This window comes from Lissotriton vulgaris, chromosome 2_2 (genome assembly GCF_964263255.1).
Source record: "Lissotriton vulgaris chromosome 2_2, aLisVul1.2, whole genome shotgun sequence".
NCBI classification, from domain to species: Eukaryota; Metazoa; Chordata; class Amphibia; order Caudata; family Salamandridae; genus Lissotriton; species Lissotriton vulgaris.
In genome coordinates, this window is record NC_141688.1 from 124,515,065 (window position 1) to 124,528,463 (window position 13,399).

The 13,399-nt window shown below is 48.3% G+C and overlaps 1 protein-coding gene across 2 annotated transcripts in view; it reads right to left on the reverse strand.

Annotated features, from left to right (window-relative positions):
• ALPK3 (alpha kinase 3) overlaps nucleotides 1-13,399 on the reverse strand; it is a 1,258,466-nt gene that overhangs the window by 116,942 nt on the left and 1,128,125 nt on the right. For both annotated transcript variants that reach the window (XM_086959428.1, XM_086959429.1), the window contains one exon: nucleotides 9,610-9,884. In XM_086959428.1, coding sequence (XP_086815554.1) covers nucleotides 9,610-9,884 — 275 coding nt within the window. The remainder of the gene's footprint in view (nucleotides 1-9,609; nucleotides 9,885-13,399) is intronic.

Consider the following 13,399-nt stretch of genomic DNA (forward strand, 5'->3'; position numbering starts at 1 on the left):
GTGACTGAGCGCCAGTGGAAGAGGTGATGGCGGACCCTGCCCCCCACTGGCGTCACATGGGCCTGAAAACTCGGACTAGGAAGGTTTTGAGGCGGGAGCTGCGGGAGCGGGTGCGGACTGGCCTCGCCTAGGACCCCGACCGCCTCCCCGGCGGTTCCCACGGCCGGGGGGCGCCCCTTCCTTGGCCACGAAAGGAGCGAAAGGCACCCATTTGCTGGCGCGGGGCCGAGAGGCCCAAGGACTTGGCCGTAGCCCTAGAGTCCTTAAAGCGCTCAAGCGCGTGGTCTGCCTGGTCGCCAAACAGGCGACGGACATCAAACGGCATGTCCAGAAGCGTGGCCTGGACATCGGCCGAAAAATTAGTGCACCGTAGCCAGGCGTGGCGTCTGACAGCCACTGTCGTGGCCATCGCTCGTGCCTAGCGTATCGGTGGTATCCAGCCCGCAACGGATAGAGTACCGTGCCGCATCTCGACCCTCCGCTAGGGCTTGGGCGAGTTTAGCCCTGACCTCCTCAGAGCATTGTGGCAGCACGTCCGCAACCGTGTCCCACAGGGTGTGGGTGTAGCGGCCCAAGAGGCATGCGGTGTTGACTGACCGCAGTCCCAGACTAAGGGACGAGAACACCTTTTTGCCAAACTGCCTGAACCTCTTGGATTCCCTGTCGGGAGGTGCCGACGGGAACGCGGTTTGGGAGTTAGAGGCCTGGATAAACAGGCTCTCAGGGGTCGGATGGGTCGACAGGAAACTTGGGTCACCCGGAGACGGGCAGCAGCGTCTGGCCACGTTCCTGTCCACAGGCTGCCCTGAGGCGGGCTTGGACCAGGTGTCCAGCAGAACGTCACATAAGGCCTCATTGAACGGCAGCAGAGGCTCGACCGAGCTTGACTGCGGTTTGAGGACCTCGGTGAGGAGATTAGTCCTCACGGCCGCTGAGGGGAGCGTAAGGTTTAAGGCCTTAGCTGCCCGCATCAGAACTACGGTATAGGCTGCCCCCTCCTCCGTAGCCACGGTTGGAGGGGAGACAAAACCAGTGTCTGGAGAAAGATCCAGCCCGCTGGCTTCCCCAAGCTCCTCTGTCCAGTCCGTTTGGTCCTGACATTCCTTTGTCAGAGGGTCCTCAGACCCCTCCCAGTCCTCATCATCACCCAATGCCTGGTAGCCAGGATCAACAATTGGGGCCCGTTCATTAAAGTAGAATGTACCCAGAGCTGTCTCGTACGGCGCCCAGCGGGGCCATGTCGACGGCTGAACTGGTTTGACCGAAGGACTGGGGCCGGCGTCGACCGAAGTCGGCGCCGGTGGTGACACCCTTGGGGACGGCGCCGGCGAGGTCGTGAGGTCGACCGGCGTCGACCCGGATCCGGCCGGGGCCTGCGGCGCCGAGACCGAAGTCGTCGGCGGCGCCGAGGCCGAAGCCGTCTGCGGCGTCGGTGCCGGAGCACTCGACCCGCTAGGCCCCGGAGCCGGACCCACTGGGCCCGAAGGCACTGTCGGGTCCGGTGGAGAAGAGAGCGACCTCATGGCCATGAGGTACCGCTCGATCTCCTCCGGCGCCGCAACCTGTTCAGGGACCCGAAAGGTATGGGGCAGGATGCGGCGCTAGCGACTGCTGAGCCGCGTGGGCGGTGCCACCCAAAACCCCGCCGCGTCGGGCGAGCGTCGGGGGCGGTCGGAGGAGCGATGACGCCGCTCCGACCTCTCATGCCTCTTACCTGAGGAGGAACCAGAAGACCAATGCCGACTTCCGGGACCTCGAATGGCGCGGGGGCGACTGCCGGAGCTCGAAGCGCTTGTGGGACCGCTCCCGCCTAGCCTTTGATGTCAGAGCTCGGCAGTCGGAGCAGGAACGGTCGTCGTGGTCGAGGCCTAGGCACTGCAGACACCGGCAATGGGGGTCGGTACTCGACATCAGTCGACTACACCTCGAGCAGGGTTTGAACCCGGGCATCCCTACCGGCACCTGAAGAGTCGAGCGACTCGAAGAAGATCAAAAAATTATCAAAACGTTTTAGTCAAAAAGTGACTAAGGGGTAGAGCTTCTCCGGATCTGCGCTAGCTGGCGCGGAAAAAAGAAGAACTGACGTCAGCGCGCATAGGCGGCGTCTAAGTACTCCGACAACGTCATCCCGGCGCAGACGACGCCGACGACGGACGCGGAGCCGGAGACGACGCCTAACGACGCGCAGGGGTATTGCTACGCAAAAATTTCCGGATCCAGTCTGACGCCTGGGGATATTCTAAGGTAAGGAATCTAATACTAACGTGTTTCTTTCAGATAGGGCAGAGCAAGGTTGTGTACTTGGGCCACCTGGTAGGTGGAGGCCAGGTTCAATCATTGGAGAGCAAAATCCAGACCATAAGGGACTGGGTTGCTCCCACTACCCAGACTTAGGTCAGAGCTTTCTTGTGCTTGATTGGGTACTACAGGAGGTTTGCTAAAGGTCCGTAGTGACTCCTGTTAATGTTATCACCTCCAACAGAATGGTTAATAAAGTACAGTGCACAGTTAGTTGTCAGAAGGCATTTGATGACCTGAAGCAGGCCATGTGCATTGCTCCAATTCAGCAAGTCCTGATTACTCCAAAACCTTAATTGTCCAGAGGGTGCTTCTGAGATAGGAGTAGGCGGATTTCTAACAAAATCTAATGCAGATGGCCAGGACCAACCAGTAGTTTTTATAAGCAGATGGTTGATCCCAGGGAGAATCTTTGGTCAGCTATTGAGAGGGACGCCATACCTGTTTGGTACTCACTCAATTGTTCAGACAGACCATAAGCCCCATCTGAGAGGGAGCCATGTGTGACTTTGGCAAGTTAAAGTTAATAGTGAACCCTTGCAAGTGCAGAAGTGTTACCATAGTCTAACAGTGGGAGACAACTATCTGGGGAGAGCTCGCCTTCAACAGCCAATCATTGTGGTAGAAAAAGAATGGAATCTTTGACCTCCGCAGATGAGCTGCAACCACCACCATCACTTTTGTGAATGTCCGAGGGGCGCTGATAAGGCCAGAGAGGAGCACAGCAAACTGAAAGTGCCCTTGGCTGACCGTGAACCGCAGGTAACGCCTGTGGGCAGGCAGGCCTGAGATGTGGAAATAAGCGTCCTGAAAGCCCAGTGATACCATCCAGTCCCCTGGGTCCAGAGCAGACAGTACTTGTGTGAGCAGTTTGAACTTCTCCTTTTTTTAGGACAAGACTGAGAAGCCACAGGCCCAAATTAGGACAAATGCCTCTGTCCTTTTTGGGCACCGTAATGTAGTGGGAATAGCAACCAGGACCTACTTCTGATGTCAGCACCCTCTCAATGGCTCCCTTGGTCAAGACAGCCAACACTTCCTGAAGGAGCAAGGAGAGATGGTTCTCCATCAGCCAGTCATAAGTGGGTGGCATGGGTGTGGTGATCTTAAAGGGGAGGGAGTAGACCCTTTGGACATGCTGTAAAACGGAAAATGTCGTATGTTGTTGACCTCCAGTGGATGTCCATGGTGGTCTGAGGGTTTCTAAAGGGGTTTGGAGGCTGTGGCTGCCGGGTGGTGGTTGACTGACCCCAATTCTGGCTGCCTGTCCCACTAGGTCTGTCGGAACCGTGCACTTGGACATGGAAAGAGTATGCTGGCCCGGGTGGCTGGGCATGTAAGGACGCAGTTGGAAGTCCTTCTGTAACCAGGAAAGGGGCAGAAGGTGGACTGGGGTCGGTGAGGAGCCATGTAAAGGACCAAGAACATGGCCGTAGCTATGCTGTCCTTAAACCGGTCTATCACTGAGTCTGCCTTCTCTCCAAGCAATGGAGCAAGGCTTGGACATCCCCCGAAAGCCAGTGGCTCTCAGCCAGGCATGGCGCCTAAGGGCCACCGATAATGAAATCTCTCTGCCCAGCAAGTGGGTTGTATTAAGCCCACATAATATGGTGAACATGGCTGTGTCCCTCCAATCAGAAATTGCTTGAGAGAAGAGGGATCGGGACTATTCTGAGACCATGGGCACCACATGCGCAGCCGGGTCCCAGATGGTATGGGAGTATCAGCCCAAGAGGCACGAGGTGCTCGCTGACCACATTGTCAGGCTGGCTGAAGAGAACATCATCTAATCAAAGGTATCCAGCCTTTTGGATACTCAGTAGACATGACTCATAACTCAAAATGCAAACAGAATGAACAATAAATCAATGGCCAGACAAATGCTTGCTTTAATAGGAAAAAGTCGTATTTTAGGGGCATATGTATGAAAGAACAGGTTTGCGAGTTTTTTGGGATTCGCTATCAAGGACACGTAAACAGCTATGTAGGTAGATTTCGCATTTAAAACAGCGATTCCTGCGCATTCCATATTTGCGACTCGCAAATGGCGAGTTGCAAGTAAGGAATGGCTTCCCATTCATTTCTATGAAATGTGCATGTGTGCACTTGTGGCGAATGTGCATGTGTACACTTGTGGCACACATGCACATTGCAAATTTTGCGATTCCTTATTTTGCAAATTTTGCGATTTCTTATATTGTGAGTAGGTTTTTGCTTACCTACATTGCACACAGCTAAATTGCGATTTAGTTTGATACATCTGGCCCTTACTTTTAACTCTACACATGCAAAGAGATAGGGCATTCAAATGCAATAACTTAATCCCCCTTGTGGTTGGGGTTCTAGTAGTGGTCATGTGAATCCCTGTCCCACCCTCCTTTGTGTAACATGTTTAGGGTTATTCCCCATTCACTAGTGGCAGCATCAGGGAATGCCAACTTTTAAGCCGTACTTACGAGTTCCCTTTTTACTCTTCGGGATTTAAGTCAAAAGTGTCTAGTGTGCTGCAGCACCTTCAGCACTGAATCCTAGGGCCCCAAAGGCCTTAGGTCATGTCTTACCCACTCCTGGATCCTGCTCAGAGACGTTGGGATGCTTGTGGTACACGCTTCAACATTGGGGGGCGCAGGCTCACTCTCCAGAGTGGCGCAGCCGTTCTCCCAAAAATCAAAGCAGCTTCCAGCTCACAGCAATGGTGTAAGTGAAGTTCTCTTAGGCGAGGAGAATTTAGGCCTTCAGCTCCCAGCTGGAGTCCTGCGAGGGCATGTCGTCCTACTAGGAGTCATCTTGGTCCATGGGGGTTAGTCAAGGCAGATCCTCGGGTGATGCCAGACCCCCGGTCACGGCCTCACTCCAGTCCCAGGCGTTAGTCCGAAGTCATCGATGATTTGGTCCTGGCAATCCCTTCTCGGCACACAGGGTTGCAGTGGTACCTTCTAGATGTAATGTAGACTCCTCATGTGCAATTGTCCACACCCCAGCAGCCCCTTTTGACATACGGGTGGTCGGGCGTTTGTTAATGAGTCTTGGTATGCTGGTCATACAACTTCACCGTGGTACTGAAACGAGGCTGTGTGGGCTCGGCGCCCTCCACACAGCGCTCAATACTTGGCACAGTCTACTTCAGCCCTCTTCTGTCATCTGGGTATTGCTGAAAACAATCTTGCACATGGGCTACGGCCTGATTGGCGCACTGCGAAATCCTCACATCTCGCACAGGGAGTACTCATAGTAGGGCTCCCCACTAGTCCTTGCTCCCTCGAACGCCCTCCTCTTCCTCATTAGGTACACTGGTATTGGCAAACAAGAACGTGCTGGTGCTCCAGGGCAGGAGGTTTTTGTTTCCATGAGTGATGTTCCCCCTCCCACCACGGATACTAGCAGACCTTGGCCTCTAGTTGTTTGAAATGCAAAAAGGAGTCTCTTCCTTTTCCCTTTGGTGTGTCCCCACATAGCTCACAGGAATACAGCAAACCCCAAATCTGAGGGGATTCCTCTCCTCCTCATGACTTAACAAGATATGGCTGGGCTTCCCAAAACGGAACCCACGGTCTCCATACAATGTACGACTGCAGGCACACTCACTCCGTGAACTTTCACAGCACACTTCAGAGCCAGCACTGTTACCTCCATGCATTGTATCCTTACATTTACACATACATTAAGTACACACCTTCAATCTGCATACACCGTTCAGCAAGGAAGCTTTTCTAGCTTTAACAAGGAGGTGCAATTCAAAAACACACACTGCCAGCACATACATTCACTATCTGTGTACTGCACAACACTTCACCCATCATTTATTTTACATCACCCGGCCACACCTACATTCAGCACATACTTCCTCTGCGAGCGCACGGCATAGCACTACATCTTTTATGTAAAGTATCCCTCTCAAGCATACATACACCCAACACATGTACTAACCATCCACGTATTGCACAGTACTGCTCCATTCTTATACTGTACCCTTCCCAGGCAAGCATACAGCCAACACAGAGTCACTGTTCAACGAGCGCTACCCTCTCTGAGGTGGCTATGATGGCAGTGTCTTCTCTCTAGGGGTCTGACATCATCTGACTTCTAGCATCTTGGGAGCCAGTCATATAAATGGTGAACATTGAGAATTTACTACAGAATCTTCTCCCCACTGGTGGAACCAGATGACAATGGATTCTAGAGTCAGATGTTATGTGGCAATTAGGTGCCATGAGAACAACTAGTGATCTTTAACTCTCTGATAATTGACTATAGGATCTCGGTCACAGTAACACTGCAGATGGACATCGTCAACTCTCCCAAGGAATTCTGCACCACAAAAAAGAGTAAATCTGTTCAGTGGTAGCTAAGGCACAAAGATATCAGGTGGGTGTTCGAGATGACTTACAGACCAATTGGAGAGAAGCTACGAAAGAAGACGGGAGCCTCCACAGGTATTTAAGAACTATTAGGAAAAGTAGTCACATGCTTTGTTGTATGGTTTTCCGACTTGTACTTTCATCCACCCTTTGCTGCTTGTCTGCACCTTTGTTGTTTTCCTCTTTCCTCTCCTTGTTTCCTTCATCTCCAGTTGTCTACCTTGTTTGGCTTTCTCGCTCCTGCATCTGCTGTTTAACTGCATGAGTTATGCTCTGAACCAACTTGGCTAGAGTATTACTCCAGTGCTTCTTCCTATGGAACTCCTTTCACTGCATACCTGCTGCACCGTGACTTGTATGTTTACCAGTCCTCAGGCTCTCTGGACTGCCGGTGGCTCACCAATACTGTTGGCTGGGTACCTGCACTACCTTACTGAGATCCAGATAGGTCCTGGACTACAATGGCGTTGTGACTGGATGTGGCGCCATCTTGTATTACCTCCTCTACATTTATCTAGGCAGTACTGGAAAGACTTGTGCAAGCAGATGTGTATATGAAGAATTGCCAGCACATGCAAAGCTGGTATACAACCACAGAAGATATATTTGATGTTTCTCTAACCCTGGCCCACATATTCCTTCAATTGAAAGTTTCTGTTCTGAGCTTTTTTTACTCAGAATTGGGTAACTCGCTATTGGTGGAGTCTTGGGCATTAGCATCTGAGTCCAGCAAACGCATACTTTTAAATCTTGAACTCACAAGGCTGGAGTGCAAGATGATGACGTGTTGCCACCTGAGTCCTTGCAAGATCTAAAAGGAGAGGGCCTGACTTATATATCTTGGGGGACGGGTTACTCCAACAGAACAGTGAAGGATATCCCGTCTGCTGAAATATAAATCCCATAGGATACAATGTTGTGATGAAGTAACCTGTCTGCCAAGATCTAAATCAAAACCTAAGTCTCCTTTCATTCATGCTTCTGAAGTGGCTGATTTTCCTCTAACTTGTGAGAGATACGAAGGAGGATGAGGTACTTCTGAAGGAATTGGACTCAGTCTAGGTGACAGGTAAGGAGAAGGGGGCTTCATTGAGATTGGAGAGATAAACAAATGTGTGGATACCATTATTGCTTTTGGTGCAGGAAGAGACAGCTGCAGGGAACTCACTGTAACTTGCAGCAGGTCTTCTGCTGGGAATGTAAAACCTGAACGTGTAAAATGGAAATGAATCCCAGTCAGCTTATGTGACAACTGTTGCCTTTTTTAGGCATTATTGGGTCTCTCACTGAAAAATTGGTGTACATCAAATGCCTTCATGCTGAGGTCTGTGATGCAGAATGATGTTCAGACATTATGTGGCGCAACATCGAATAGTGTCTTGACTTTGAGTGATATGATGAATTGGTAAAAGCGGAATGCGTGATCCTGAGTGCTTTGATATGAAGAATTTACCTGATGCCAAACAGCCCATGACAGAGAACAAATTTGGACTGTTGCCTTCACTACTACCAATACCACTGACGTCGAACAGGAATGCCAAGACCAGTGGTGATTGCTTTTCTCTTCCATTCTGGACTATTTCTCCCTGGTTTCCCCCTGCAAGACTCTCAACAGTTCTCTGGGGTTAAGGGTACCTTTGTGAAATTGGGCCCTTTAATTATTTTTTTCTTGGCATCCTTGGACCCAGAGGTCATTTAGTTTCCCTCTCAGCTTGATGTCTTCTCTATCTTTCTGGGTTCTTTTGGATATTTTTCAACACAATCCACACACTTAAGGGTGTAAGGTGCTGGAAGATAAGCACACACCAGGTGAGGATCTGCAGCAGACTTTTCTCTCCCAGATAAGTCGCACTTAAAGAAGGGGTAGGGCATGTTGATAGGAAACTGTGGCAGAAAAAGCTAAGGAAAATCTTCAAAAGCTTTTGTGGTATGAGAGACATTGGTTTAAGATGGAAAATAGTGTATTGTACAGAAAAGCAGCAGAGCAAATGGGTAAAAAAATCCACAATGTTGCAAGATCCTGCTCTAACAAGACAGGGGAAAAAACCGACTGACAGAACTGCCACTTCTATGCAAAATGAGATACAGATGTCCCTGTAGTTTTAAACTACAGCATACATTTTCAGACATTCAAAAGTCTATCAGGGTGTATTTTTATATTTTAGACATGTTAGGTAGTAATTTGAGTTTTAGGTGCTTCAACATTGTTTTAATGGCCACTGGTCTCTCATGGTCTCTCATGGTCTCTAGTAGAACTACATGGTGGACATGGAGATTTACACTCGTAAATTTGCAAATTGAATTTTGTAGTAAGTAATTAGCACTACTGTAGTATTACTTGACATACTACAAAAGGTAGATTATGAATCACAAAAAGAATGGCAAAACTCTGGTTTTATTATTAAGGCTGTGGCTTGGAGTAGGGAGTTGCTAAGAAAGGCAGAAACAAAGTCCAAATCTTAATAGAGGGCTGAAAAGAGGGAAGACATTTTTTAATAGGAATGTGTCACTCATTTAAGCAGGGATATACTGATGAGCTAAGCACTGTTAAAAAGTAATGGTGTCCAGTTCATTAAGCTAGCACCCATACGTTAAAAGTGAACTTGAGCTACGAAATGGGATTAATATAAATATACATCAAAATACAATGTAGACAAAACTGCACATTTTTAGCCAATTACATGGTACATGCCATTAAAATGTAGTTACTTGCTAGTTAGATGGGTATTTTCAGGCTACAACTATGGTGATGTCAGAACGATGAATTTCAAGAAAGCTAAAGTTTTTTGGTTACTGGTATGCATGCTGTCATATTGGAAAAATTCAGGAAGGCTGGGATTTGTGTAAGCAATAGAATTAAATTAAATGTGTTAGGATATTGCGCTCTTGGCCATACCATAGATATCTACTACAAAATACAGTGCACACAATATAGGTAATTCTGCGAACATACCTGAATTGTTAAATCATAATTCTTTTCTAGTAGAGTGCTCTCGTTCTTGGTCCCAAAGGTAATAAGGTTACGTATCTTAATGATACATGTTTTGCCAGACTCAAACATTGGTTCCAGCCCATAAATGACTTTGACACGTAATATCTTTCGCAGGTACCCTTTGCCTACATTTATATCCTCTGACACAATTCTCCCGAAAAACTTGTCTCCCCAGTATCCTGAATCTGCTAATCCTTTTGCAAACACCATCGGAGTCATTTCGATCTCTTCCCCAACTAAGAATGAAAGGAATAAGAAAATAATAAATGAATGTACACCGATTTGGCAGTAGTTATGACAGGGTTTTGACTAATCATGCAAATATACTAAATCCACTATTCGCTTCTCATGATCTCACAAGTTATATAAAAAATTACATCACTTTTTTACACGAACATAAAAGTATACACACTAAAAAAATCAACAACAGAACAGTGCTTTATAACATTATTGTGATCAGTGACCTGCATTAGTAACAGTAAGAAGCAACCTCTACAGATGTAAATCTCCTTGCATATACTTCTGGGTGAAAGGTGTTTTACATGCAATAAATAAAATGTAAATTACAAAGTCCAAAGTAAGTCTAAGCAATTCAACCATGGTCATATTTGCGAGGTCAATCACGAGCCTCATATATCAGAGTTTTAAGGACCCCACATTTTTCCATTCCTGTAATCCATTTCTCATGCTACATATCTTCTAAGCTATGCCTAGACTAGGCAATATACTTTGCTAGTACCAAATCTCAGTTGAAAAATGCACATGTATATCTATTGATGTCAAGACCTTCCATAGTGATAACCAAGGCCATCTTTTTTTTTACCAACCTTTTTATTGATTTTTTATTAAAAAAGGTGGAAAAGCAGGGACCAACCTGCGAACAAAGTTGTGAAGAAAACAGGTCTTGTTACAGTAATTTGCTAGCAGAACCCTCTCTTTCACCCCGTGGGTTTTGGATTAAGCCCTTCATACACTTCTGAACTTACAATGGAGTTTCCATATTCAGTAGTACAGCGCCCCACTACTTCCCCAGACCCAGGACTCTAATCCCTATAAGGATCAGTTGCTTCGGCGCTCTTCCATGGCACAATATTTTCTCAAACCTTTTTCAGTAGCCCCGTGCCTCGTACAGTAGTATTTGGGCCCTCAAGCACCAGTCCATACTGGACTCCCAGGAATGTAGCCTTGTGGTCTTATCTTGGCCACATAGTCTAATCATGTCACATCTCGCCACCATCAGGGCAATAATATTATAAAAGAGAAGGATGTATCGGTCCAGGGTTTGTTTCCCCCATATGCCCAGGGTTATATACTGCGGGATGATCGCCAGTGTAAATTCCAGGACTACAGACAGCCTTCGGCGTCCTTTTCTCCAGTATTCCTGAATCCAGGAGCAGCCCAAGATGGTGTGTACCAGTGTGCCTTTCTGTCTGCAATGCCTTAAGCAGAAGTCTGTATTGGTCCTCCCAACGAGGGACTGTCTAATCTTCGTGAAGTAGGCTCAATGGAGTAGTTTCAATAGGATTAACTGGAATCTGGCATTCATGGCTACCTCCGGGAGATACCAGGAAGCTGGCCCCTAATTGTCGTCCTAAAGTATGCCTAGGTCCCTCTCCCATTCATCCCTAAGGCTATCTAAGGGAGATGGGGGAAAGTTGTGCTGGAGAGTGGAATATAGTAGGGAAACTGTGTGGTTGATCAGGGGGTCTCCCAAACCCTTGGGGTGTCTCTTCTGGGGAATCCTGCACGGTTTCTATGTGGATTTGCAGGAGATGCTGGTAAAGAAGGGACTGAGTGCCTCATATTGCCCCTGCAGTTCAGCAAAGGGTATCATCCCTTTCCCTCACCAGATGTGCCCACTTTGGAGATTCCCCGCAGGTCTCATTTTCCGTAGCCCTCTATGTTTTGTAGTATCTTCAGTACCTTAGAGTCCCAGAGCGTGGTTACTAACATCAGTTTGCCCTTTCAACCCATAGCCTTTGTCGTTTTATTTCATTTCTTAACCACTACAGCGGTAAGGGGTCAGGAATAGTGTCATCCTACTTTCCCAATATAATCGTCTGACCTATCCTTCTGGGTCCATGGACCATCTATCAGCCATCACTGAGGGTTCTGTTGTGAGTAGAAGGCCCAGTCATTGACCACTTGCAGTTGAGTCACCCAGTACTATAGGCGTAAATCGGGGAGAGCGATTCTGCCTTTCAGGGACTTTCTGGTGAGGGACATCCAGGAATTACCTATTGTCCCACCCTCCCACAACAGGCATCACGTTACATCTACGGCTGTCCTGAAAACCTCATCAGGGACCTCAAATGTTTTTTTTTGTGGAACATAAAGAATTTCGGCAGAGAAATCATTTTGTATAGGGAAGCTTTACTGTTGGACATGGCCCTTCCAAAGGGATTTTCTCTAACTCTTCTAAGGGGATTTACTCTAACTCTCTTTGTGACCTTAGAACTCTGGGCACTTTCCCACTATAATTCAGTGTGAAAGCACACATACCCTTCCTACACAAGCTAGGAAGTGGGACATAATTGATTGGTTTAGGTGCTGTACCCATGAGTGCCCTTTGAAAAGATACACCACATACCCAGGGCGGGCACTGCACTGGCTAGTGGTGAGACGCAGCAGTGATTGTGTCACCTACCAGAATAGCCTATCATACATGTATCAGGCTTGCCATTACAGGCCGCTGGGTGCGCAGTTGCGCTTGTGCTCAGGTTGGCATTTCTCACTTATCAGCCAACCCTGAGTGAGCCTTACCACCCCCACTAGAGCATCCCTAGGGTAGGCCGATAGGGGCAGAGCAGGTGGTTGGTGAATGGCAGGGCAGGTACACATGTGTGTTCCATGTAGGAGAGTAGGATCTGCTTCTTATAGTTACCCCCACTTTGTGCTGATGTTTCACTGTTTTTGACTTAGACTGGCTGGGATCCTGCTATCCAGGACCCCAGCCTAGCTGCTTTCTCCTCTAAATTGATTGCATGTACTTAAACTACACTCCAGAATGGATTCTGGGGTATCCTTATAAGTCCCTAGTATATGGTATACTATGTACCCTGGGCATAGGTACCCCAGAGGCCTCCCAGGGGCTGCACCATGTATTGTGCCACCCATGAGAGACCATTCAAACTGACACCACAGGTATGCTACTGCAGCCTGTGTAAGGTGGTGCATGCACCCCTTACTTAGATATAGGTTCACTATATCCTACATCAGTGCACATATAAACCTATCAGTCATCCCTATGGCAGGCCTTATCAACCCTTGAAGGCAGGGTGCTGGGTTTTATGTGAGAGGGTGCCCATGCATGAGCAGAGCCCCTCTGCAGCCTTCGGAACCTATTCTCCGGGGTTGTTTGTAATGCAGCCAATCATATACTTTTAAGTACATTATAACTATTATAACTGGCGGGGTTGGTATGATTCCACCCTCCTAAAGGGACATATGTGACACACCGGTACACCCGTTACCAGCTTTCTCAACCTGTACATCACAAAATGAATGCTGCCAGCCACAGACACGAGTCTGCCCTCCTGCTGCTGAGCCAAGCTCGAGCAGGGGAAGGCTTGACAATAGGCGTCCTGTCACAGGGAGGTGTAACCACCTAAAGACAGGCTTTAGTGTATTGGGGCTGGGTGGGTGCATTCTGAGAGTGCTTTGATGCCTGCACTGGGGGCACATTTGGTGTCCCTGTGTATAGTCCAGGTCAAACCGGATGAAGGAGCCAATCTCCTGCTCTGGCGCGAAA